At 45.1% G+C, this 25,335-nt stretch overlaps 1 protein-coding gene across 1 annotated transcript in view; it reads left to right on the top strand.

The window, feature by feature from the left end:
- The first annotated feature begins 1,128 nt into the window (after nucleotides 1-1,128).
- The window catches only part of ADCY9 (adenylate cyclase 9), a 104,800-nt gene continuing 80,593 nt past the window's right edge, over nucleotides 1,129-25,335 (top strand). The window contains exons 1-2 of the mRNA XM_069570663.1: nucleotides 1,129-1,215; nucleotides 1,506-3,239. Coding sequence (XP_069426764.1) covers nucleotides 1,547-3,239 — 1,693 coding nt within the window. The 5' untranslated portion in view covers nucleotides 1,129-1,215; nucleotides 1,506-1,546. The remainder of the gene's footprint in view (nucleotides 1,216-1,505; nucleotides 3,240-25,335) is intronic.

Here is a 25,335-nt window from a genome sequence, read left to right as displayed (position 1 = left end):
GGGAAACCCTCCCTGGGGCCACAGAAGTTGCGTCTCAGTGGCACCAGCTTTCCAGGGTCAACCACGGCCTCCTGAGGGTCTGTCTGGCCAGCAGAGGCTGGGACTCGGACTGCACCGCGATGGTCGCCACAAACACGCTCAGGGAGGGTCTCGAGTCCCGGGTGACACTTGCTCATTGCTTATGAAGAAAGGGAAGCCTCCCTTTAGGCACAGGCAAGAGTTGCAAACTTCCATTTATAAACAAGGTGTGCTGAGCGGGAGGGCAAACATTTCCACGTCCCAAACGTCGCACCTCAGCAGCTCCTTAACTAGTAGATGCCCTCAGGTTTCCCCGAGCGGGTCTGGGAGCCGACCTGCGAGGAACGGCGGTCTCTGAGCCGCGTTAACAGTCCCGGCATCGCGCGCAGCCCGCGGCCAGGGCGCGGCGCGGCCCCGGGCGCAGGGCGGAGGGCGGGGCCTCAGCACACGGCCCGCCCCTGTCCCGCAGCCCTGCCGTCCCGGCGCGCGCACCGTGCGCGTGCCCCGGACCTGGCGGCGGCGTGCGCGGGCCGCGCGTGCGCGCTGCGGCGGGGCGAGGGGCGGCGCGGGCGCGAGTCTGTCAGTGACAGCGGGAGGGGGCGGGGGCCGGAGATGGTGGTGGCGGCGGCGGCGGCGGCGGCTCTTCCGACATGAGGCAGCGGCAGCGCGGGGCTCGGCGGCGGCCGCGGCCGGGGCGGCATCTCTAGCTCAGGAGGCGGCCCCAGGCGGCGGGCGGGCGTCCCGGGTCGGCGTCGCGGGAGCGGGCTCTGCGGCAGCGCCGCGCACGGGCCGCCGGCTGAGGGGCCCGCGCCCGCCGCGCCCTGCGCTCGGCGCCCGGCCGCTCCGGGGAGCGGGGCATCCCCGCCCGCCGCGTCGGCCCCGGAGGCCGGGAGGGGCGGCGCGGCCGGGTCAGGCCCCGCTAGACGGGCCGCGCCGACGGGGGCGGCCGCAGCGCCCCAGGCTCCGCAAACTCGCGCGGGGCGCCGGGCCTCGCCGCCCGCCCGCCCGCCGCCCGCGGGGCCGCCGCGCGCGGGGCGGGGGCGGGGGTCCGGCCGCCGGCCTTGACGCGGCTGAGGCGCCGCTCCGTGCGCAGCATGAGGGGCCGGCGGCCGCAGCCGGGAGAGCTGTGTTTGCGAGAGCGGCCCGCGGCGTGAGAAGGCTCGGCTGGACTTCCCTCAGGAGCGGGCGGCGGAGCAGGCGAGTGCGCGCGGAGGAAACGCGCTGCGGGCGCGGGTGGCGCTGGACGGGCGCGGGGGCGGCCGCCCGCGGACCCCCGGGCGCTCCCGGTCCGGCCGGGTGGCTGCTGTCGGCCTCAAGGGGGGACGGTGGAGCAGCGCTCAGACATTCCCCAGTCGTCGTGAGCAGACGGTGGCTTTCCCAGTAGACCGCCGGGGCCCCCGCTGAGGAAGCCGGTAGGGCTGGTGGCCTTCAGGTGCGCGTTCCTGCAGGAATAGACCCCGGGCTGACTCTGGCTGTCTCGCCGACAGGTCCCGGTGACCCGGGCCGGCAGGGTTCCGAGCTCGGCAACATGGCTTCCCCGCCCCACCAGCAGCTGCTGCAGCACCACAGCACCGAGGTGAGCTGTGACTCCAGCGGAGACAGCAACAGCGTGCGGGTCAGGATCAACCCCAAGCAGCCGTCCTCCAACAGCCAGCCAAAGCACTGCAAGTACAGCATCTCCTCCAGCTGCAGCAGCTCCGGGGACTCCGGAGGGGTCCCCCGGAGAATGGGCGCGGGAGGCCGCCTGCGCAGGAGGAAGAAGCTGCCCCAGCTGTTCGAACGGGCCTCCAGCCGGTGGTGGGACCCCAAGTTCGACTCCGTGAATTTGGAGGAGGCTTGCATGGAGCGTTGCTTCCCGCAGACCCAGCGCCGCTTCCGGTATGCTCTCTTCTACATCGGCTTCGCCTGCCTGCTCTGGAGCATCTATTTTGGGGTCCACATGAAATCGAAACTGATTGTCATGGTAGCCCCTGCTCTGTGCTTCCTCGTGGTGTGTGTGGGCTTTTTTCTGTTTACCTTCACCAAGTTGTACGCCCGCCATTACGTGTGGACTTCGCTGGTTCTCACCCTCCTGGTATTCGCCCTGACCCTGGCTGCCCAGTTTCAGGTTTTGACGCCACTCTCAGGACGAGTTGACAACTTCAATCATACTCGGGCTGCCAGGCCCACAGACACTTGCTTATCTCAAGTGGGGAGCTTTTCCATGTGCATCGAAGTGCTCTTTTTGCTCTACACCGTCATGCACTTACCTTTGTACTTGAGCTTGATTTTGGGAGTGGCCTATTCTGTTCTTTTTGAGACCTTTGGCTACCACTTCCAAGGTGAAGCCTGCTTTCCCTCACCTGGACCGGAGGCCCTGCACTGGGAGCTGCTGAGCCGGGCCCTGCTCCACCTCTGCATCCACGCCATCGGGATCCACCTGTTCATCATGTCCCAGGTGAGATCCAGGAGCACCTTCCTCAAGGTGGGCCAGTCTATTATGCACGGAAAGGATCTGGAAGTGGAAAAAGCCCTGAAAGAGAGGATGATTCATTCTGTGATGCCAAGAATCATAGCTGATGACTTGATGAAACAGGGGGATGAGGAGAGCGAGAATTCTGTCAAAAGGCACGCCACCTCCAGCCCTAAGAACAGGAAGAAGAAGTCTTCCATCCAGAAAGCCCCTATCGCTTTTCGCCCGTTTAAGATGCAGCAGATTGAAGAAGTCAGTATTTTATTTGCAGATATCGTGGGCTTCACCAAGATGAGTGCCAATAAGTCTGCCCACGCCTTGGTGGGTCTCCTCAACGATCTGTTCGGCCGCTTTGACCAGTTGTGTGAGGAGACCAAATGTGAGAAAATCAGCACCCTGGGAGACTGCTACTATTGTGTGGCTGGGTGTCCTGAGCCAAGGGCCGACCATGCCTACTGCTGCATCGAGATGGGGTTGGGCATGATAAGAGCCATTGAGCAGTTCTGCCAAGAGAAGAAAGAGATGGTGAACATGCGCGTTGGGGTTCACACGGGGACCGTCCTCTGTGGCATCTTGGGCATGAGGAGGTTTAAATTTGATGTGTGGTCCAATGATGTGAACTTGGCCAATCTCATGGAACAGCTGGGAGTGGCTGGCAAGGTCCACATTTCCGAGGCCACCGCAAAATACCTAGATGACCGGTACGAAATGGAGGATGGGAAAGTTACCGAACGCCTTGGCCAGAGTGTTGTTGCTGACCAGTTGAAAGGTATGTGCATTTCTTTGCCTCATCATCTCCCTCCCCTATCCCATTTGTGTTGGAAAAACAAAACAATCTCTTTTCAGTATCAGTATCTGGAGGCAGATCAGTTGTCTCCCAGGGCCAGTGGGACTTTTCCCCCAGTGAGTCAGAAATCACAGGTCTGTTCACTGTAACAGTGTTGACCTAGATGACACCTTTAGAAGGAGGGAGAACTTTGAAAATGTATTGCCCGCCAGCCGGCTGTTAATGTCTCTGAGATGCTGGGGCAGGTCCAATGAGTGTGAGGGGATCCGAGCCCTTCAGTGGGCAGAACTTTGAAGCACCATAAAAAATTGCCTTTGTGCTCCGTTAGGTTGCCCTTAAGCCCCATCAAAACATTTTTCTATGCCTTTCTCCTCTCTAGGCCTCACTTCGCTGGAATAGAGGTCAGCTAAGCCTTGCAGGATCCTTGAGAATTAGATGAAATTATGTACCCTCAAGTGCACACTGCTTTTTGCCTAGGTCTCTTTTTTAAATGTTTGATTTTCAGTTTTCAATTTTCATATATCTCATTATGGTTTCTAATCATGGTATTTGTCTTACCTTATGGACAGCAGCATTTTAGAATATTGAACTTCTCAAACCACCAGGTGATTTGAAAGTGGGACATATACGCAGAGCCGTCTTTAGACCTCCTCCCCCAGCTCCTCAGATTTTCCCTGTCTTAAGTTCCTTACTGCTATTCTTGTTTTTTCACCAAGCTGCTTCTTTTAATTTTATTTTTTTCACTCAGGACAAAAGTCTTTGAGGTCTGGGAAGTGATGACTTATAGGTAACTGGGATCAAAAGTAAGAATTTTAAGTAACATCCTCCCCTCCTTTAAAAAAAAAATCCTTCTGTTTTACTAAGGTCTTCAGGATAAGAGGAACATCTATTTTGGAAGTATGTAGAGACAATAACATTGATCTTTAAAAGCCAACATTTGTAAAACTGTATTTGTGTTTTGTGGTACCCCACGTTGTATAATTACATGATGAAAAGCCCCTGGAAAGGGAGTACTCAGAAGGAGAAGTAACATCTTAAATCAGAGACAGGAGAAGTAATGGTGTAAATCTGCGCTCGTAAGTGGTTGAGTTTGAGGGCCTGGATGGATCGTCACACCACCTGTGTGCTCAGTTGATATTTCCTTTGTTCTCCCTATCATTTACTTATTTGTTATCTGGTGAGGGTACTTTATCCTTATCCTGATCTTTCTTTGTTCTGTTAATTTTGTTAACAGTTGAGGAATTTGTGGGTAGAATAGAAGAATATTTTCACCTGATAATTCTCTCTGCCTAGAGAGCTTTGTGTCTGCTTTCTGCTAAATACTTTCTCTTCTTTTGTCCTCCTCAAACTTCCCTCTGCCTCTCCTTTGTGGTAGTTTTGCACAGCATTATTAGCAGTGCTGCAGACCAGGGAAGGGGGCTTCCCAGGTGGCGCTAGTGGTAAAGAACCCTCCTGCCAATGCAGGAGACACAGGAGACACAGGTTCAATCCCTGGGTGGGGAAGATCCCCTGGAGGAGGGCATGGCAACCCACTCCAGTATTCTTGACAGAGGAGCCTGGCGGGCTACAGTCCATAGGGTTGCACAGAGTCAGACACAGAGTCGGACTTAACGCTAGCAGAGAGCTTGCAGTGCTTCATTGATGAGGTCAGAAACTGCAGTCTACAGTTGGCTTGAGGTTCTACTGTGACAAGTGTCTTCATCTGTAGGACGGTGGCCCCTGCTCTGGAGTTTGGAGATGGCAGTGGAGTAGGGTACAGATGCAACCCTTGCTCTGTATCATTGATACAGATATGATATCAAAGGTATCATTTTGATACCTTTAGGATCTGAGTGTCCCCGGCTCCATCCTCAGGGATTGTGGGACAGATTCCAGAGAATGGAGCAGCACTGTGCTATGTTAGATTAAGTGTGACGATGATAGCAATTTTGTAAGTGGTGCTCTAAGCAGTGTATTGCTTGAATTTCAAAAATAAAGACAGATGTAAATCATTTTGTCTGGAAATTGCCAGGTCTTTGACTCTTTGGCAGTACCCATTTTTGTTTATGTGTAATTTTATTTTTAACTTACAGATCAAAGGTCTCAAAGACACTGACACCCCCCAACCCCCACCAAAAAAAAAGCTAGAGTGAATTTTTAAAAACCCACATAGTGTAAATTTGGTAAATTAATTTCTTCTTTAAATTTGTGTGCACTGTATATTTATAAGGGAAGATTTTAGCACTGGATGGAGGATGGGGAAAGATAGAAGCCTTAGCCAAACTGGTGATTTTTTAAAATATAATATTCTCTTCTTTAACAGTTTCCCTGAGACCATGATTTTTGCTTTATTCAGCTCATTTTGAAACCCTCTGGACAGGACCCCAGTAATAGAGGATGTCTACACAACTTCCTGACCTCTTTTTTTTTTTTTTTTTAAACTGCACAGTTCACTTCTCCCGACGCTGTACAAATCTACTCAGCTGAGATGTTAGCATAGTTTGTAGAAGACCCTTTCCACAAAAGGAGTTAAGGTTATACACATAAGATTCCTTTTAGCCCATCTTTGGGTTTGTGGCAGGTATTTTTCTCTATGCAATGCTGAATGCTAGCGTTTCTTCTCGTCCCCTTTTCTGATATTGGGTTATACCCAGTCAAGGACTCTGTAGAAATGAAGATCTGTGGAATAAACTGGGGGTTCCAGCGCTAGCCTGGCAGTGTGGGAGGCAGTTTGTCTGAATGGGCTTTGTGGGAAGTGGGCTGTCGTTATTTCTGCACTGTCACTCACCCCTCGAACATCTTTATTGTTCTCTCATGGCACCTGGCCCTTTGGACACACAGGTGGAGTCGTGATGGTTCCTGACCTGGGTGAGCGTGCAGATTGTAAACATTCTTCGAGTCCACAGAGTTGGGAATGCGATAGAGAGGTGCACGCGCCCAGGGTGGGTCTTGAGGTCAAGCAGTGGTTCTCTAGGGGAGAAAAGAACATTCAGTGCAGTGAGGGAAGCGTGGGCAAAGGCTTGTTGTGCTGTGCTTAGTTGCTCAGTTGTGTCCGACTCTTTGTGACCCCATGGACTGCAGCCCGCCAGGCTCCTCTGTCCATAGGGATTCTCCAGGCAAGAATACTGGAGTGGGTTGCCATGCCCTCCTCCAGGGGATCTTCCCAACCCAGGGATTGAACCCAGGTCTATCACAGTGCAGGCAGATTCTTTTACCGTCTGAACTATCAAGGAAGCCTGGGCAAAGGCTTGGGGGTCACATTTCTTGGCAGACTGGGCAGGTTAAGTAGTTCATCAGGACAAGAGCAGCTGTGATTACCTGGGAAGGAGTTTGGGTTCAGTCCTGTAGGTAATGGGGGACCATGATGGGCTTTAGGCAGGAAGCTTAGGTGCTCTGACTTGCAGTTTTAGAAAGTTTACCCTTTCAGTTCTAGGCAGTGTTCTAGTGGGTTGGAGATTAGTGAGCCATTGCAGTAAATCCTTGGTGGCCTGGACCAAGGTAACAAGAATGGCAATGGAGATGAGGCAACCGATGTGAGCAGCAGTCAGATCAACTGAATTGGATCCACAACCACATTTAAACAGAGGATGAGGGCAGGTTCTGGAATTGATGTGGGGATCATTTGGCATCAGGAATGGGCGAGAGGGAGGCCTTTGAAAAATCTGTGGTGTGAATGGAAAATGCAGGATCGAGTTGTAGAATATGAAATAGGCCAGGAAGCCCTGGCTTGTCCATTTATTCATTCAGCATTTTGTTTGGGGCACATTTCTAGGTGCTGTGGATACAGCAGTGAACAAAACACAAAAAGTTCTTCTTTGTAAAAGTAGAAGATAGTTTGTTTTGTGTTCAGTTCTAAGGAGAAGACATACAGCGGGAAGGAGACTAGGGAGAGTGTGTGTGTTTGTGTGTGTGTGTGAAATTTTAGAGAGAGTGGCCAGTCACTGAGAGAGAAGGTTGAAAGAATTTTCAGCAGAAGACTAGGATTTGAAAATGATCCAGAAAGTGAGGGGCAATTATTATTAAAGATTAGGCAGAAATGGTCTGATTTGAGTGATAGCAAGAAGTGTCCTTCCACTCCACTGGGCCCAAGAGGATACTGGCTGTTGTGTTCTGTCTTGGGCCACAAGCGAAAAAGAGTACTGTCAGTTGTTACAGGTTTTCCTCTCATAGGCAGAGTCACAAAGGAAGTGAAACTCAGAAAATATCTACAGACATCTTATTTTCCCTCCTTAACTATTGATCTAGGAAGATAAAGGTGCTCAGTCACCCTAAATCGACACCAACAGTTATGTATTTATAGAGGGAATACCAACAATATTGCATTGTTATAAGCTAAATAAAATAAGACCTTCCCTCCAAACCAAGCTTTGGACTTGTGGAGCAGCTCCGGGAAAGATCTGTCGATGTGCGTGGGAGAGATGGCCACCCACTGGCCACTTCGGTGACTGACTCCTTCACCGTGTGCTGGTGTCACTTGGGAGAGTTCCTGTCTAGACCCTGTCTGGAGTCTCACCTCAATCTGACAGTGGGCAGGGACACACAGCACTTCAGCCTCTGCCAGCGGCTGTCCCAAACTGGGAGTCTGGGCTCCTGGTTCCCTGCTAGCTACAGCTAGGATCCCTGACTATGTACTAGTTCTGGGTGCAGTTTGCTTGTACCCCTGGATTCACTTGATAGCTTGTCCCCAGCCTAACCCATACCCCTTGCCACTCATTGAAGAAGACCCTGATGCAGGGAAAGATTGAGGGCAGGAGGAGAAGGGGGCGACAGAAGATGGGATGGTTGGATGGCTGCACTGACTCAATGGACATGAGATTGAGCAAACTCTAGGAGATAATTAAGGGTAGGGAAGTCTGGTGTAGTCCATGGGGTCACAGAGAGTTGTACACAACTTAGTGACTGAACAACAACAACTTGCTACTGTAGAGCTTGCCCATGGCTGACCTCTCAGTGTCCCCTCTTAAGTCCTGTTGAACAGAAACTCCATGCTCGCCTGCATCCTTGAGTGGACTCTCATGCACATAGCCAACAGCCTCTGGAGTAGCAAGGAGGCAGAGATAAGATGAAGCAGAAAATCTGACTTGACATCTGGGATCGGAGACGGCAAACAGCTGTGGAGTTGGTGCTCAAGCAGCCCTGGTGACAGTTTATTCAGACTCCTTCAGACCAAATTATATGGCTTCCAGAAGGAGCACACAGCTGTTGATCCTGAGGACCAGCTTTTGAGTAAATTAGCCTCTGGCAAAGAAAGTTAAGGATATGGTTTGCTGAATTGCAGGTGGAATGAAGAGAGGAGAGTAATCTTTTCAGGCAGGATAACTAAGAAAGGAAAAAATTGAAAAGAAGCAAATAGAATAGGTTAAGAAATGTCAGGGTTCTCGTCTACTAACCAGCCTTCAAATAATTGTGTTTCTACCTATACCGGTCAGTGTCTCCTGTGGACTTTGCTGTGAAGTAATAATCTTGAAAAGAAGAACACAGTGAATTTTCTATGGTGTATGCACATGGGCCTAAATTTTAATCTCTCTGCTGATTGGTGATTTCAGTATTGGTATTTTTGTTTAGATTTTGATATTGTGAGAATATGGTCATTACGTACAACATAACAAAAATTTACCATATGAGCCGTTTTTAAGCCTGTCAGCCGGATTTTCTTAACTGCATTGTCTGTTGCAGTATGTCGAAGAATGTGTGGAAAATCTGACTCTACAGAGATATATAGTAAGAAAGTGGAGGAGCATGTTAATAGCCATTTAGATAGCTGTGGATATTTTTCTTTGGTACTATGCAAACACCCAAGAAGTGGTAGTTTATTGAGGGTTAGTTACAATAGCTAATCAGTTTTTTGTCTGCTGTCAAAACTCTGTTGGATTTTTGAACGAACTTTTTACCCAAGTGTGACTTTGTGACATCATGCATTGGTCATTTAGAAAATTACAGTTTCTTGAGTTATGCAGATCTTCCAAATGTCAGCATGAAGTCTTTAAATATTAGGACGATGTCAGCTTCACAGTGGCGGATAAAAACGTTCCAAAATTCTGGTTTTCCCTTGAAAGTTTGAGTTTCATCCTTGGCAACAAATACTCTCAGTTGTTTTCATTGAAGGGACAGGCTCATTTCATTCATTTCTTAGGAACAGTCTGCCAGATACTCAAGTGAATGACCAGAGTCTGTCTGTGCATCAAGTATAAACGATGTTCTATCAAAAAAGCAGCCCAAACAGGAGCATAGACGCTTTTGGGGACAACCGGTCACTTTGGTTCTTAGGGCAGAGTTGTAGGTGCATTCCAACCTCATCCTGCAGAACACACTCAACATTTAACACAATTATTTGATTTTACTGCTTCATCAGGGGACATTCTTAAGTGCAAATGACTGTTTTTTCCTTCTGCAAGTGTGTGGTGTGACAGAGCTGGTTAATGACCAGTAGAGTTTGGTGCTACTGCCCAGATTCATGGTCAGGCACCGGCAGTCTCTTTAGGGGTCAGGATGAAGAATGTCGGCTTTGTGTCATCACGTTTGCTTTTGTATCATCAAGGCCAATATCAACATGTGGGTGTGTGCTGAGTTACTCAATCGTGTCTGACTCTTTGCGACCCTATGGAGTGAAGCTCGTCAGGCTCCTCTGTCCATGGAATTCTCCAGGCAAGACTGCTGGAGTGGGTTGCGACGTCCTTCTCCATCCAGAGATCTTCCCTACCCAGGGCTGAACCTGTGTCTCTTGTGTTTCCTGTATTGGTGGGGTGTTCTTTACCGCTAGTACCGTTTGGGAAGCCCAATGTCAACACGGAGAAAGGCAAATCGTGTCTTAGTATGAAAATAGTTTCAGCCTCACAGATGCCCTGCAGAAGTCTTAGGGACCATTGAGGGTTTGCATACTGCTCTGAGAACTGCTTCCCTGAGTGGTAAGAAAGGAAGAGCGAGAGTTTGTACCTACTTCCCGGACACATTCTCATGTAGATGGTAGAGTTCATGTTGGAATTAGGATGGACGTGTGACATTTATTGTGGAAGTAGCAAGTGACTTCAGTTCATGCATTTCCGTTTTCTCAAAAAAAAAAAATCCTTTGTGACTCTGCCAAGTCCCTGCTGCTGGTGTTTAGAGGTCAGGATAAAGAACGTCAGCTTTGTTTTTTGATTTATTTTTGCCGAGCTCCCTCTTTGGTGGAGTAGTGTAGCGGTCGGTGCGTGGGTTTTGGTTTCCCATACATTTGGAATCAGTTTTCAGTTCTGAATCGTGGAACCCAGGGAAGCCAGGAATGACTGCCTCTGTCAGAGGCCTGCTGGAAGACTATGAACGAGTTGATCATTCAGATAAAGCACTTATTAGCATAGCGACGTGACTGCAAAAGGCGTTCAGTAAACAATAACCAACTCTTCTGCCTGAGGAGTCATGTTCCATATTGCAGTCAGTGGTGTGTTTTCTCCTGCCCTCTATCTAGATGGTGCACCTCTTGTGTAATTGGGTACTGAAACCGAGAACACACCAGGGACTGTGATTGTGACAGTTTCTTGAATGAAAAAGGGCAAGTGTCCAAAATACAAAAACATGGATAACTTGCCCTAGTTAAACTGTAGCTGCCAAGTTTGGCAGCTTCGTTACTGAAAGCTCGAGGGAGTTCAGACAGTATTGTTCTTGGGCTGCTGCTTGTCCCCAGATCTTAGAGGTACTTAAGGCGACGTGACCCTTGATAGTTGAGAAATTATGGGAAAATCTTCACCTCTGGGACTCTGGAGATATTGTACCAGTTAGTTATTCAGCTCTACTGTGTTCTGCTATAAATTCCTTTATTTATTCAATAAACATTGAGTGACTTAAAAAAAAAAAAAACTATTTGCAATGGCTCGACTAGGTTCTGGAGATAGAGCACGATGCCCTCCTTAACAGCCTACAACCTAGAAGGCTAAATAGATGTGAATCAAAAAATCACCTAAACAAATACATTCTAGACTTGCTGATCTTATTACAAAAAGATCTGGAAGTAGGGAGACTTACCATTTCCTCCTTATAGGTGTGGGAACTGGAGTACTGAGAGGTTAAAGGTTAAGTAACTTGTGGTAGTCATCCAGCTAGAGAAGTTACCAAATTCTGGGGCCAGTATTTATTCCCAAAGGACTGTATTAGAAAACATTGGTACCTGCTTCACAGAATTGTTGTAAGGATTAAAGGAGAAAATAATATTAAATACTTAGAAATGTACTTGGCACATGGTAGTTAGTAGAGATTAGATTCACTAACTAGCATTACTGAAAGTGGAGAATGTTTTCTTAGTAGCAGCAGCAACAGAAAAACAGCTATACCTTTCTTCATTCAGTTCTTTGCTGTTCACACAATGTTTTCAGGCATGTTATTATCTCAACCATTGTGAAATCCTAGGATCTTGGGATCTGTGTATATTTAGAAGTTTATGTTTCATTTGCTTGATTCCTCCCTGTTGTCCACCAGTTTTCAGGCTGACTTGGTTTCTTAACATCCTCTGAAGAGGACTTGTGGCTTTTTAAAAAAGAATTAATGTAAACTCTTGGATTTTAGCTTCTTTGGTGTATTCTTCACTCCATTACAGATATCTTTTTTTTTTTTTTTTGATGCTCAAATTGTCCCTTCTTGGCCCCCTGGGAAAACCCTTTTGAGTTAGCCCCTGAGTCCTTTTCATACAAACTGGCAGTGTCTGAGAGCTCTCGTACTTACCTCATAACATTTTTATGGATTAGAGAAATAATAGGCATGAAAATCTCATTATTTCTGTTTGTGTGGTATTTTTGTTGAGCAAGACTGATCTAAGCTTTACCCTCTCCCTTTTTGAAAAGAAAATTAATAGTATATGCTTGTTTATATGGAGAAAGAGCACTTCTGAACAAATGGTTTGTGCTTCTTCAAGCTCCTCAGAAGCTTTAATTTACAGTCTCACAATTGACAATTATAGAGCAACACAGCTTTCTGTCTCCCGTATCTTCTCACTACTGCTTGTTGAAGGACAGGTGCCCTCGAATGTTGATAAATAAGGATCCAGAACAAGAAAATGAAAGGAATCCTAGACCAAAATGTAGGTCACCTGTTTGCAGACTGAAGCGCATACCCCCTGCCTCTCAAGCTGCTTCTCCCAGGACAGCTGTGGAAAGTTCTGGGCAGCCCCACTCCAGGAATTCCCTTCCCGGGCCCCTTGTGAATGGCGACTCCTGGAGGGATGCCCCTCCACTCCCCTTTCCGTGCTGTATAGTAATGTTCATCTGACTTCTGATCTGTATCCACCGCGCTCGAATGTACCTCGAGAGCAGGAATTTTTGCATATTTTACTTACTGCTGTATTCCTGGTTCCAGAAACATAACTGGTGTACAGCAGAGGCTCAATATTTGTGACATGAACAAATGAATGAATGAAGATGGGTGGTGGTGTTCAGTCACTGAGTTGCATCCGACTCTTTGCGACCCCATGGACTGTAGCACACCAGGCTTCCCTGTCCTTCACAATCTGAGTTTGCTCAGACTCATATCCATTGAGTCGGTGATGCCATCCAACTGTCTCATCCTCTGTCACCTACTTCTCCTCCTGCGCTCAATCTTTCCCAGCATCAGACATGTGTAGAAAACCACGCCACAGACATCAGCATGGAAGATAGAGAGAAGGCAGCAACTGGCCTTTCAGAAATAGCTGTGTGGTTAATTGAGTCGAGGCTGAGAGCAGGGTCTCTAAAGGCCCTAGACAACGAGATGGGAGAGTGCCTGGGAGTGTGGACTGGCCACAGGTGGGGAGTGGGGGCAGTCCTGGGCTCCTGGGTCTGTGGGGAAGGCTGCCAAGCAGGAGCACAGAGGATTGAAAACCCAAGTGTTTATTTAAGGCCCAGGAAATGTGGGGTTGAATGGCTTAGTTTAGGCAATAATTTTTAAGCTTTTTAAGACAGAGATTTCAATAAGTATATTTATCTTTAATAATACTGTAGCTCCTTAAAATTCTTATTCGATTATCATTTATGCACATGGAAAGCCAGCATATCCTTTTTTGGGCAAAGCTCCAGCATAATCTTTGTACATAATTTCCAGGATTTTTATGTAATGTTATTAAATTCTATTCATTTTTTTTTTCCTTCCAAGGAAAAATGTGCTACTGAAAGCAGCTTTTGGATCATTTATATTTGTGTTTGAATCGTGTGGGAAATATCAACTTTGGTTTTTTACCACGTAGTTTGTAGAGAGGAAGAAAACCCACATGCAGGTGATTTTATTTTCTTGTTTATGGATATCAGCATACAATGTCCTATTAAGGCTTTGACATTTTAAGTGGAAGAGACTACTGCATGTGAATTTAGTTAGTTTTGCCCTATCAAGAGTTAACATCACAAGTGTGGATCACACTGCATTCTGTAACTTCATAAATGTGTTCTCTTCTCCATGAGAAATGCCTCTTGTGGTCATTAATTTTTGTTTTGTGAATGAGCTGTCTAAAACCAGGAGAGGGGAGTATTTCTGAAGGAAAAGTATGTTTATAGAATTATCTTGTTATTTGAAAAAACAAATTTGTTTAGTAGATTAGCTTTTCATCTTAAAATGTTTTCTCCACTAACTAGATAAGCACTTTTGGGAAAATAATCTCTCTGGTTCTTAGTTTCCTCCTGTTTGTAAAGCATAAAGTGTGAACTAGATGTGCTTTAAATTCCACACCATTCTTTAAGAACAGCTGAGCTCTGTGATTGGAACACTGTACACATTCTTCATATGAGGAACTGGTTTCTTCTTTATCCACTTGTTTAAACTATGAACCCTCATTTAGATAAATTTAGCATATGGAAACTCAGATTTACCTAACCACTAAATTGCAGGGCATGGTGAAATGCTTAATGTTCTAAAGGATTCTTTACTTCCTTCAAATATAAGTAAATAAAGATTGAGTTATAGAAGTGTAATTTATACTTTTTTAAAAAAAAATCACAATTGTTGTATAAAGCAGGGTATCATTAGAGGAACCCAATTTGATTTTGAAAGTTTGAGACATTCTTTGGAAATGGCTTGGAGAAAATGTGAAGTGATTAAATAATACTTAAAAAATGTGCTTCAGTTCCTGTTTGAACATTATTTGGGAGAGAGATTGAAAGGTTACTTGCCAGTAAAATGAATTTCACTTGTGTTGGCAAGTTTCTCCCTAATAGAACAGAGCAAACACTGGGTTAATAATGTGCTTACCAATTATTCCATTAATAAAAGACTCACTTGCTCCCGAAGTGGGTTCCTAGATCAGCTGACTGTATTTTTAGGGTGCCAAGGTCCTATATATTTTATAGTTAGTGTGACTTCAGTAGGCCCCAAATTAATACGCCCAGGAAGAGTCTACCTTAGGCCTGTTAATTAGAAATTACAGGTCACAGTGATAAAAGGAAACCCTTAGATTTCATTATAAAGGATTTATAAAAGATTTGAATGGTTTTCTTATCCTCTCTTCTTACAAAATAGCAAAGCCTTGCAAAGCAGCTCATGGAAAGTAATATGACATTTTCTGTGAACTGCATGGTTGGTGAAACGAAGTAAAAAGGAGAAACAGTCTACTACTCTGCCCTGAAAGTTAGCGTTGACACTGAGTACATGTGTCATCCGACCTGAGAGAGAATTTCACCTCAACAAAGGCCCAACTTGTGAAACTGTAGCTTCCCTTAGAGAAGCTGTTATTCACAGCCTGCTGGAGTCATATGTTTTCTACTGACTAAAGTGCCTGACTCAGTGTGTCAGTCATTGCAGGAGGTTAAAAACTTGTGGAACTACCATGCAAGTAAAACATCTCAGAGGACTTTTCTGGTCTCTCACACACATTTCAGAGTGACTTTCTCAGCTGAAATAACTTAATTAACCCTGTGTTCTTTCTGGCTCCTGAAAGAAATGGTGATTTATGAACACTCTTGGAGCCCACGATCCTAAGATAACAACTTTGTCCCTCTGCCATTTGAAGTTCAAATGGAAATATTTGCTTTCATAGCTCTAGTCATGATGTTGCTTTATTTAGTAGCTATTAAATTTCCAGTTCCATATACTGCCCTGGAGGCGTTCCAGTTTTCACTAAGGTTTCTGTTTCTTTCAACAACATTGCTTATGGTGTGTGGAACTTTCCTGAACAAGGAATATTAGGATGGATGATTTTGAGCTTTTCTTTTTTTTAAATAACAGCTTTTTTGGATGTATAATTCATATACTGTGCCATACTACTCACTCGTTTACGCAATTCAGTGATTTTTTTTTAGTATATTCGCAGATATGTGCAACCATCACCATAATCAGTCTTAGAACTTAAAAAAAAATTTTTTTTTTGACAGTGCCTTGCAGCATGAGGACTCTTAGTTTACCAACCAGGGATTAAACCCATGCTCCCTGCAATGGAAGCATGGATTATTTTAAAAAATTTTTATTTATTTATTTTTATTTTTGCCATCCTGGGTTATTGTTCCTGCTTGGGCTTTTCTCTGGTTGCAGTACACGGGCTTCTCATCGTGGTGGCTTCTCTGTTGTCGAGCACGGGCTCTAGGGCTCATGGGCTGCAGTAGCTGCAGTACGTGGGCTCTAGATTACAGGCTCAATAATTGTGGCACATGGGCTTAGCTGCTCCGCGGCATGTAGGATCAGGGATCACATCTGTGTCTCCTGCTATTCCTTAGCACTGAGCCACCAGAGAAGCCCCAGAAGCATGGATTGTTAACCACTGGACCACCTGGGAAGTCCCTGGAACATTTTTATCACTCCCATATGAACCTCTGCACACATTAGCACTCAATCCCTATTTCCCCCCTAAACCTCCCAGCCCCTGGCAACCACTAGTCTACTTTCCATCTCTGTGGATTTGCCTGTTCTGGACATTTCATACACGCAGAATTATGCGGTATGCAGCCTTTTGTGTCTGACTTCTGTCACTGAGCAGATTGTTCAGGGCTCACCTGTGTTGTGTCTGTGTCTTTACCTTGTCCCCTTATTTGGTCATATAATAGTCCATTGTATGGATAGACCAGATTTTGTTTTTCCATTCATCAGTTGATGGAAAAGTGATTCCTTTTTTGAAATCAACAAACTGAATACAAATAGAAATGATAAAAGTCTCTTTTTTAATTTAATAATATAACTCGACTAAAATTTAGCTATTTCATTTTCACTACTGTTTAAAGTTTTCCTGAAAGATAATTAAATGAGATTTATTGCTGAATTATAATTTAATGTAAATGCTTCACATAATCAGCTTTTTTTTTTTTTTTTAAAACAGCTCTCCTCTTTTCTAAGCTTGATTTAAGTGAAAGTGAAGTTGCTCAGTCGTGTCTGACTCTTTGCGACCCCATGGACAGTAGCCAACCAGGCTCCTCTGTCCATGGGATTTTCCAGGCAAGAATACTGGAGTGGGTTGCCATTTCCTTCTCCAGTAGCTTGATTTGGATTTACTAAATATTATATTCTCCGATGTTCTTCCTTTCTCCAGCCAGTTACCGAATAGACAGCCTTGGGAGTAGCATGTGGTTGACTTTGAAACCAGCCTCATTTGATATGTTGTTAGATATAAATATCAAATATAGTAAATCTTTTGGAATTTGTCAAGTGAAGAGTTGGAGATTTTCCTCTGTAGTCAGTCAGATGTTTTCCTATTTTAACCAGTTTAAATGTTTGGTTTTATGTTTCTGAAATGTATGAAATACTTTTTTTAATCTTCATTAAAATGAAATATACCAAATAAAATTTAATTTTGTTGTTGACTCAGTTATTTTTATTGCTTGTTGTTTGGCTTTTATTGATATAGCATTTTGCCTATAAAAATAGGAAATTTGCTTTTTACTTTAGATAAACTAAGATTGCTCTGTTTTTCCATTTCTTATGTTTTTAAATACTTTTTCTGCTTGCTCTCTTGCTATCAGCTAATGTAGCTATCAGTATGCTTTCCTGTGACAGGTTAGCTCCTGGTTTTCACTTTATTCCACTGAAAAAACCCCAAATAACCAAACTCATTAACCCTGCAGATAGATATACTTTGATTAAAAAGACTGAGTTCCATCTTTGTGTGATTTTTTTTTTTGGTTGTCAGCTATATTCTGAATAAGTTGCCAGGTACTGAGTTCAGGATGAGTAAGATGTTATGACAGTTATTTTTAGTATATTTTTAAAGGGGAGGAGAAAGGGAAATTTGAATCAAATCTGCGCCTTCATAAATGGAGCATGTTTTCCACAAGACTGAAGTAGGTTTCTTTTGAGTGTGTAGAAATAGAAAATGGGAATTATAGATTAGATTCTATAACTAATAATGAATTCATTAGAATTCACTAACCGTTAATTCTATAACTGGTTGTATTGTAAAGGTAAAACATGAACGTTAAATTTGTAAAGTGTTGATTGCTGTTGAGATTTACCAGAATTTTGAGAAAGTACTTTGCAGACTTTCCCAAGAAACATTCGGTAAGAAGAGCTCCTTGCGTAGAAGCTGTGTGTGTCCGGTGTCCTCGAATCCACTGCCAAGGAAGGAGAGGCCTTGTTTCTTCCTTTTTGGTTTAAGCTGTAGGTGTGCCTGGGTTTGCACACCCCAGATTTAGTTATCTGGCCTTTAGTATAGGTTCATCTATGGTGGTTTGTTTTAGAACGGTCTGTTCTTCCCAAAGGGCCTGGCAAGGGCCCAGGTGCCCAGTGCAGGCCCAAGCAACCCCAGAATTACCTGATCCATGCTCATATCTCACTCCTCAGGTTATGTTCCTGTGTCTCTGACCTCTGGTTCAGTAAGGTTGTTCTCTGAGGTTAAAAACTAAGGTAGACGCCATCTGTAGGAGGATGGGTTGTCATTGTTTTAACTGTCCAGGTAGTCAACATGCTAACATATGCCATCTGAGCACTGGTTTCCTCTTTAGGGAAGTGTGTCATCTGACCTGAGAGGTTCTAGCTTCAATCAGTCCAGTGCCATCGTGCATGTAAGAGTGCCTGGTGTTTGGTAGGTGTTCAGCAGATGTTGGTTTTCACCCTGCTCCCCTCCCCACAACCTGTTTCATCAGCGATGAAACCCACGCAGTCGATGGTAATGTCGGTTACAGGCTTCCCTCATACCTGGGTGGAGCTTACCTTTCGTCTTTGGCACTCGCCTGCCCTTTGCAGATGCGTCTCTCCTGCCGTGAGCTCCGGGCACAGCGAATCAGGACGAGTGGCAGTCAGGGGACTGTAAACCAGAGAACAGGAGGCAGGACACAGTGGGGCCCCATGAATGAGTGGAGCAGGGTGAGGGCATAGTCACTGCGGGTAGTGATTTTGTGTCTGGTGGGCGGAAGGTGCATTTGTCTCTCCAAAGAGACGTTCATTAATATTGTGGCTGATTTAAGAGCGTTGGTGCAGCACTTCAACTTGTTTGTACCCTTTTACAGGTAGAGAAAAAGGTATTTTCCACAGATCAAGTGCTTAGTTCATGCTTCTCCATGGGGCCTCCCGAGCTGCTTGCCCAGAGCCTGGGAGGAGGGGGTCGACATTCCTTAATGATAATTGTTGTAAGACTGTCATGGAAAGTCCTTGAGTGGGTACTTGGGATTTATCTAAACCTGACTGGCTCCCAAGCCTGGTGGTGCTGCCCCTGTTGCTTTTATAAACTGATGCCAGACTTCCTGTACCACAAGAACTTTCTAAGTTCTGCCGCCCATCCCCTTGCTGTAATCCTACCGTTTTCTGATATTCTGTTCACTTAAAAAAATTGGTATGCAATTCACATCACATAAAATTAAGTCGACAGTTCAGTGGCATTTTGTGTATTCACTGTGTTGTACAACCATCACCTGCAACTCCAGCACGTGTTCATGGCTCCAGATGAAAACCTCACATTCATTAAGCAGTTGCTCCCTGTGCCCCCCTCTCCCCAGCACCTGACAGGCATCCAGTCTACTTTTCGTGTCCATGCACTTGCCTCTGCTGGATACTTCATGTGGATGGACCATCTGTGGCCTCTGTGTCTGGCTTCTTTGATGTAGCATAATAATTTCCAGGTTTATCCGTGTTGTAGCATGTATCAGAACTTCATTCCTTTCTGTGGCTGAATAATACTCCACTGTGTGGATGGACCACATTTGGTTTACCCATTCATCTGCTGATGGACATTTGGGCGATTTCCACCTTTTGACTCCAGTGAATAGTGCTGCTGTGAACCTTCTATTTTTTGAGCACATGTTTTCAGTTCTTTTGGGTATATGCCTAGGAGTGGAATTGCTGGGTCATAGAGGAACTCTATGTTTAGCTTTTGGACAAACCTCTGCAACTTTTTAAAATGAGAAACTTGTAAGAAGGACTGTGTTATGAGTCACATCTGGCAATCAGATGTCTCAGCAAACATCCTCCAGGTTGAGAGCCAAGCTGGAATAGGTAATGATGAATGAGGGGTCCTGATTGAAATCATGACTTTGTTCCCTGTGAGCTGGAGTGGTATTGTGGTATTAGGGAAAGGATAACGTAGATGACACGTGTTTAGAGGTCTTTTCTTTCTGATAAACATATGGGTTTGAACTGTCCCCTCCGAGCTGGCACTGGATTCGGCAACTTTGGAATTGTGTGTTAGATAAACAGTTGGTATCTAGGGCAAGCTTTAAAAAAAAGTGCTATTTAAATATTGACCAAAAAAAAGAAGAAGCCCTAAACAGCTCTAAGAATAAGAACTTCCTTGTTCGAATGAATCCAAATTGTATAAATACGGCATGGTAGAATCAGGCTTCCCCTCTGGTTTCATGGGTCGAGTGAGCCGGGGCCTCCCGTGCTGTGTGGACACTCCTGTTAGCTGTCCTTCCAGCGCAGGGATGCGGACTACTGTGCACAGCCAGCAGTGTTCCCACAGCGCGGCCTTAATATAGAACCTTTTTCCAAAAAAACATTGGCCGCTGAAAGAGCTCAGCTCCCAAACATGGTCATTGGTTCATAGTTCGTGTGTATTTGTTTTTACATAGTTAAAACAAGAAAGAGTATGTGAACTTGTCAGTGTTACCAAGCGTCAGTCCTGTTCAGGGCAGAAGAAGAGACAAGTGAGTTTCTAATCAGAAAATGACTCTTCCTCCTTCGGGGCAGAGGAGGAGGCAAGGGTCACCTCCATAGTGAGGAGGGTAAGGGTGGAGTCCCTTTGCTCAGAAGGTGGGGTGGGCAGATGCTCCAGCACCACCTTGGCCCCCAACTCTGGGAAGTGGTGTCACTACCTCAAGGTGTGTTGATTGCTCCCCCTGAGAAGTTGCCCTTGTGCACAGCTTGGAATGCCCTGTAGGGCAGCTGGATTATGATGCCCACAAGTAGAGAGGTTTTGTACCTCATCTCTGCACAACGGAGGAAGATGAGGTGGATGGTGCTGCTGCAGCCTCTTGGGAGAGCCAGCAGTCCCGGGGGGAGTCCATGGGCTCCAGGGGGATCTGGTTCACCATTTCAGTCATTCAGAACCTTCATTTCCATCAGCATTCTGCGTTGTAGAAGTTTAAGATGACTGATTCATGCTGGTCATGAGAGTGATCGGTAAGCTCGGTGCCAATGTGTTGGTTTACATTGGGGAATATAGTGTATTTTTCTAGGGGTTAGAATATTCTTAACTACTGCCCAGGGCATTTCCTCCATGAACTCCAGATATGCGGGGGCCTGGTTAATAGGAACAAGGTTGCTAAGGAGGGTAGTGTAGAGTGAAGGATCTTACAGCATGAGACACTTGACATAGCCATGGGGGATCACAGTGTGTACCTCTCACCAGGACCTGGAACACTTACGTCCACCAGATCGAATGTCTTCTCCGAACTGTGTAAGGTGCTGCCAGAGCTCTTACCTTGTGCTTTCCTTAAAGAAGAGGAGATGCTGCAAAATAAAACAAAGCTTCCCCATAAAGTAGAACGCTCCCTACTCCATCAGGGAGGCAAACATATGTAGAAAAGCTTACAAGTAAAGTGAAGATAGTTTCAAATTAATAGTGTGTGAACTAATGAAGACCCAACTAAAAGTTAGGCTTCCCTTGTGGCTCAGCTGGTAAAGAATCCGCCTGCAGTACGGGAGACCTGGGTTTGATCCCTGGGTTGGGAAGGCCCCCTGGAGAAGGAAACAGCTGCCCACTCCAGTATTCTGGCCTGGAGAATCCCATGGACTGTATAGTCCATAGGGTCGTAAAAGAGTCAGACTCAACTGAGTGACTTTCACTTCACTTAACTTCAACTAAAAGTAGCTAGAAATAGTGGAATTTTTAAAAAAATCTCATGGAACAAGAAGTGTGACAGTTCCAGGGTTGCTTAAGTCAGAGGTTTGATGATATTTTCAAGGGCCCAGGTGCTGTCTGTCTTTGCGCTTTGCTGTCCTTGCTGTGTGGGAGATGTCTTCCCTCATGGCACAAGGTGGTTGCAGACATTCCAGGTGACTCATGACATCCGTCAAAGAAGAGGGCCTTTCCCTCACATGCATGTCTTGTTTTATTAGTAATGAAACTTTTCCTTGGTGTCCCCAAGCAGACCTCCCTCAGGTCTCTTTGGATAGAGCAGGACCATGTCCATGATCACCAGAAGGGAAGTGAGACCCTATTGGCCTGGACTTAACTTGCTTCATCAGCTGGGGCCAGGGGTGTCTTTCCAGAAAAAGTGGGAGATCCCCCAAAGAGTATCAGGCGTCTGTTGTTGAGAACAGTTGGAGGCGGTGCCTGAAGAAAGAAAATGGTCCCTAGGGATGTACAGCGTTAAGGCTGTGGTTTCAGTGAAAATACAGTATTTTTAAGATGAAAATTTAGGTGCTTGTTCTTAGGAGAAACTTATGAAACTGGATCATGCAACCAACTCAGACTTTGTGTGTCTTCTCTTCATTTCCCCCAAATGGATCCAGTCCCTAGACCTGGCACAGCAGTTCTTTCTGCTTTGAGCCCACACCCTCACCGGTTGAGTTTTTTCAAAGGGCAGGCCCCCTGGAAGGACGCCCCCCTCCGCCACTCTCCTGGCCCCTGACATCAGCTCTGACCCGCTGGCCCCTGCAGACATAGCCACCCTCCTCCCTCTCTGGATGGAGGCTCACTGCAGGTGCTCTGCCATTGACCCCATGGGTGTAAATGAATGAAGGAAGACATTTAGACTTGATGTGATAAGAGGTAAAGCACTCTTGAAGGTTTTGAGCAGTGCTGTGAATGTCACAATGAATGTGGTTTTAATGTGTAAGAGATTTATTCCTTCATAGTCACCTGCTAAGTGTCTTGGATTTCACCTCTGTGTCTTTTTCTTTTCTTTTTTTTAAAAAAGAAAAAAAAAAAACCTGTAACAAACATATTTCTTAAACTTTTGTCTGGAGTGCTGGAAAGTATTGGTTGTCCTGTAGGGATGATGAAGTGTCTAGAGCAAAGCTAGTTCTTCCGGAGCTGGGGAGCACTCTCGGTCCCAAGGATGGCAACAAGAGGAGGTGAAGATGGTTTTACTGTGGGCTGTGAACTGTTTACAGCATTTTCTTTAATGTTAAGTGAAGCAGGGTTCTCAAATACTCTGCGATTATTGGTTCTAATTTGTATTCCATGAGAAAAAAAAATACATGAAGTGCCTGTGGCCCCTGGAATATAAACACACAGTGAAAGTATTTTCTTTTCCTGAGCCTCCTGTCCTGGCCCCGGGCTGTTCCGTCGACATACATTAGCACGCCTGTCTTCCTTTTCCATAGAGCACAGGCCTATAAATATTTCGCAGTTTAAAAATAATGTTTTCCCTACCGTGAGTCAAGGTTCAGTTCTCGTCTATCTAATTTTAGTTCCTTGTTTTTATGAACTTGCAAATGTTTTCTTTAACCAGAAAATAGGCTGGGGGCAGGGAGGGGGGAAGCACACACAGAGATGAAGGAGACTTCTTGGTACATTTCCCTATAGCATAGGCATTTCTGTGTGAAATTTGCTGTTTTGTTGGACAGGTTATAGAAAAACAAAATTGTGAGCTAAGGAGTTTAGACAAGATGCAGAAAGAGTGCTGCCTGTTGGTTTCTACATGGAATGTTTTTCGAGAGTAATGTTAGAGACCTATGAAATGCTAACATGGTTCTGGAAAGTCTTAATTTTTTGCCTCTATCTAATTTTATATGAAAAACGGAACAAAAAGATAAAAACAAAGAATTATATAACACCCATTACCTGAAGTGACCTCTTTGTAAGACCATAACTCCTTCACATCCTGAGGTACAGGCAGTGATTTTTTTCTTGGTTAAAATTGATGTCTGCTGCTATTTTGTTTAGATTCTCGTGCATCTCTTTAATTCACATATTCTTATTTGTAAGGATGTACTATCCCTTGAAACGAATGACCGTGATTTGTGTAAAGGTGTCCCGCCTGAGCTGTTGGATTGCTTCACCTTTTTTTCCCCCTTCTGTCAGTATTGCATCTTGAAGGAATTGTGTGACTTTTGAAGACGTATGCTTAGACAGATGACCAGGTGGGTGGATATCTTATACTTACATGTTTTTAATAACAAAAATGAAACATGTTTGTGGTCTACCTTCAGAAAAGACAGAAGAGCAAACAAAAGATTAAAAAACTGCTTACCACCCAGAGATGGCCACTGTGAACCTCTCAGTACAAAGCTTTTAGACCTTTTCAGTTCAGGTGTACATACCAATAATTATCTTTTAACAAAGGGTGTCACAGTAAACATGTTGTTTTATAACTTAACTTGTTCACCTAATAGATTGTGAGCGTCTTTACATCACTAATCTTTGTATACATCTATATCATTATTTTAAATGACTATAAACTTTTATCACTGGTGTACTATGACTTTGTCCAGGAAATCTCCCTTGTTGGAAATTCAGATTGTTTCTAGTTTTGTCTTACTACATATCGTAATGCTGAGAGGTGCATTTTCTAGACATCCCTCAAATCAGGATGCATCACAGAATTTAGTGTAAGCCAGAGTCAGACACAACTGAATGACTTCATTTTCTTTCTTTCTATAGTTCCTTTTGGAGAAGGAAATGGTAACCCACCCCATTGTTCTTGCCTGGAGAATCCCATGAACAGAAGGGCCTGGTGGACTACAGTCTATGGGGTTGCAAAGAGTTGGACATGACTAAGCAACTAACACACAGCTATTTAAATGGACAAGTTTCTTTCGCTTAGAATATCACTTTTAAGATTTCATCCAGGGACTTTCCTGGTGGTCCAGTGGCTAAGACTCTAAGCTCCCAATGCAGGGGGGCCTGAGTTCAGTCCCTGATCAGGAAACTAGATCCCATATGCTGCTGAGTTCTCATGCAGCAACTAAGACCCAGTGCCGTCAAAATAAATAATTAAAAAAAAAAAAGATTCATCCATGTTGTTGCATGAATCCAAAGTGTGTTCCTTTTTATGGTGAAGTAATAGTCCTTGTATAGATAGATCTACCACAATTAAAAAGTCCCACTCATCAGCTGATGGCTGTTTGGGTTGTTCTCAGTCCTTGGCTGTGATGAGTAAAGCCTCTATGAACATTCACAGGTCTTTCGTGGACACATAATTCCATTTCTCTTGGTTAAATACATCAGAGTTGAATTACTGGATTGTGTGGTGAGTATTTAATTTCATGTGCGTGTGTTTGCTCAGTTGTGTCCGACTCTTTGCAACCCCATGGGCTGTAGCCTACCAGGCTCCTCTGTCCATGGAATTCTCCAGGCAAGAATACTAGAGTGGGTTGCCATTTCTTTCTCCAGGGGATCTTTCCAGACCCCGGGATTGAAAACATGTCTCCTGCAATGCAGGCCTTCTCTTGCATTCAGGGGGATTCTTTACCACTTCATATGACACTTTAAAACTGATAAAGCTTTTTTTCTGTGTAACAGTCCTCTTAACTGAATGCTTATTTGTTGTGATGTTTAAAACTCACCCAGTCTTTAGATTTTCTTGGTAAGGATTCGTATAAATTTAAAATCCCTTCCTTTTCAGTGCTTATAGTTTTTTTTTTTTTTTATTGAACTGATATGTACAGGCTCCACATATGCCTTTTCTCTGCTTAGAGTTACTGTAACATATGGCTCTAGGGTGTGTGTGTATTCTCTCCCTAAGAAAAGAAAGGATGATGTAAAGTGCAGGAAATAATAATAAAGGAAATGCTGACCTATTTCTTAAGTGCTCATTGCCGCCAAACGGGGCTTCCCGGGTGGCACCCGCCTGCCAACACAGGAGTCGTATGA

This window comes from Ovis canadensis, chromosome 24, assembly GCF_042477335.2.
Source record: "Ovis canadensis isolate MfBH-ARS-UI-01 breed Bighorn chromosome 24, ARS-UI_OviCan_v2, whole genome shotgun sequence".
NCBI lineage: Eukaryota > Metazoa > Chordata > Mammalia > Artiodactyla > Bovidae > Ovis > Ovis canadensis.
This window is presented reverse-complemented; position numbering and strand designations above follow the sequence as displayed.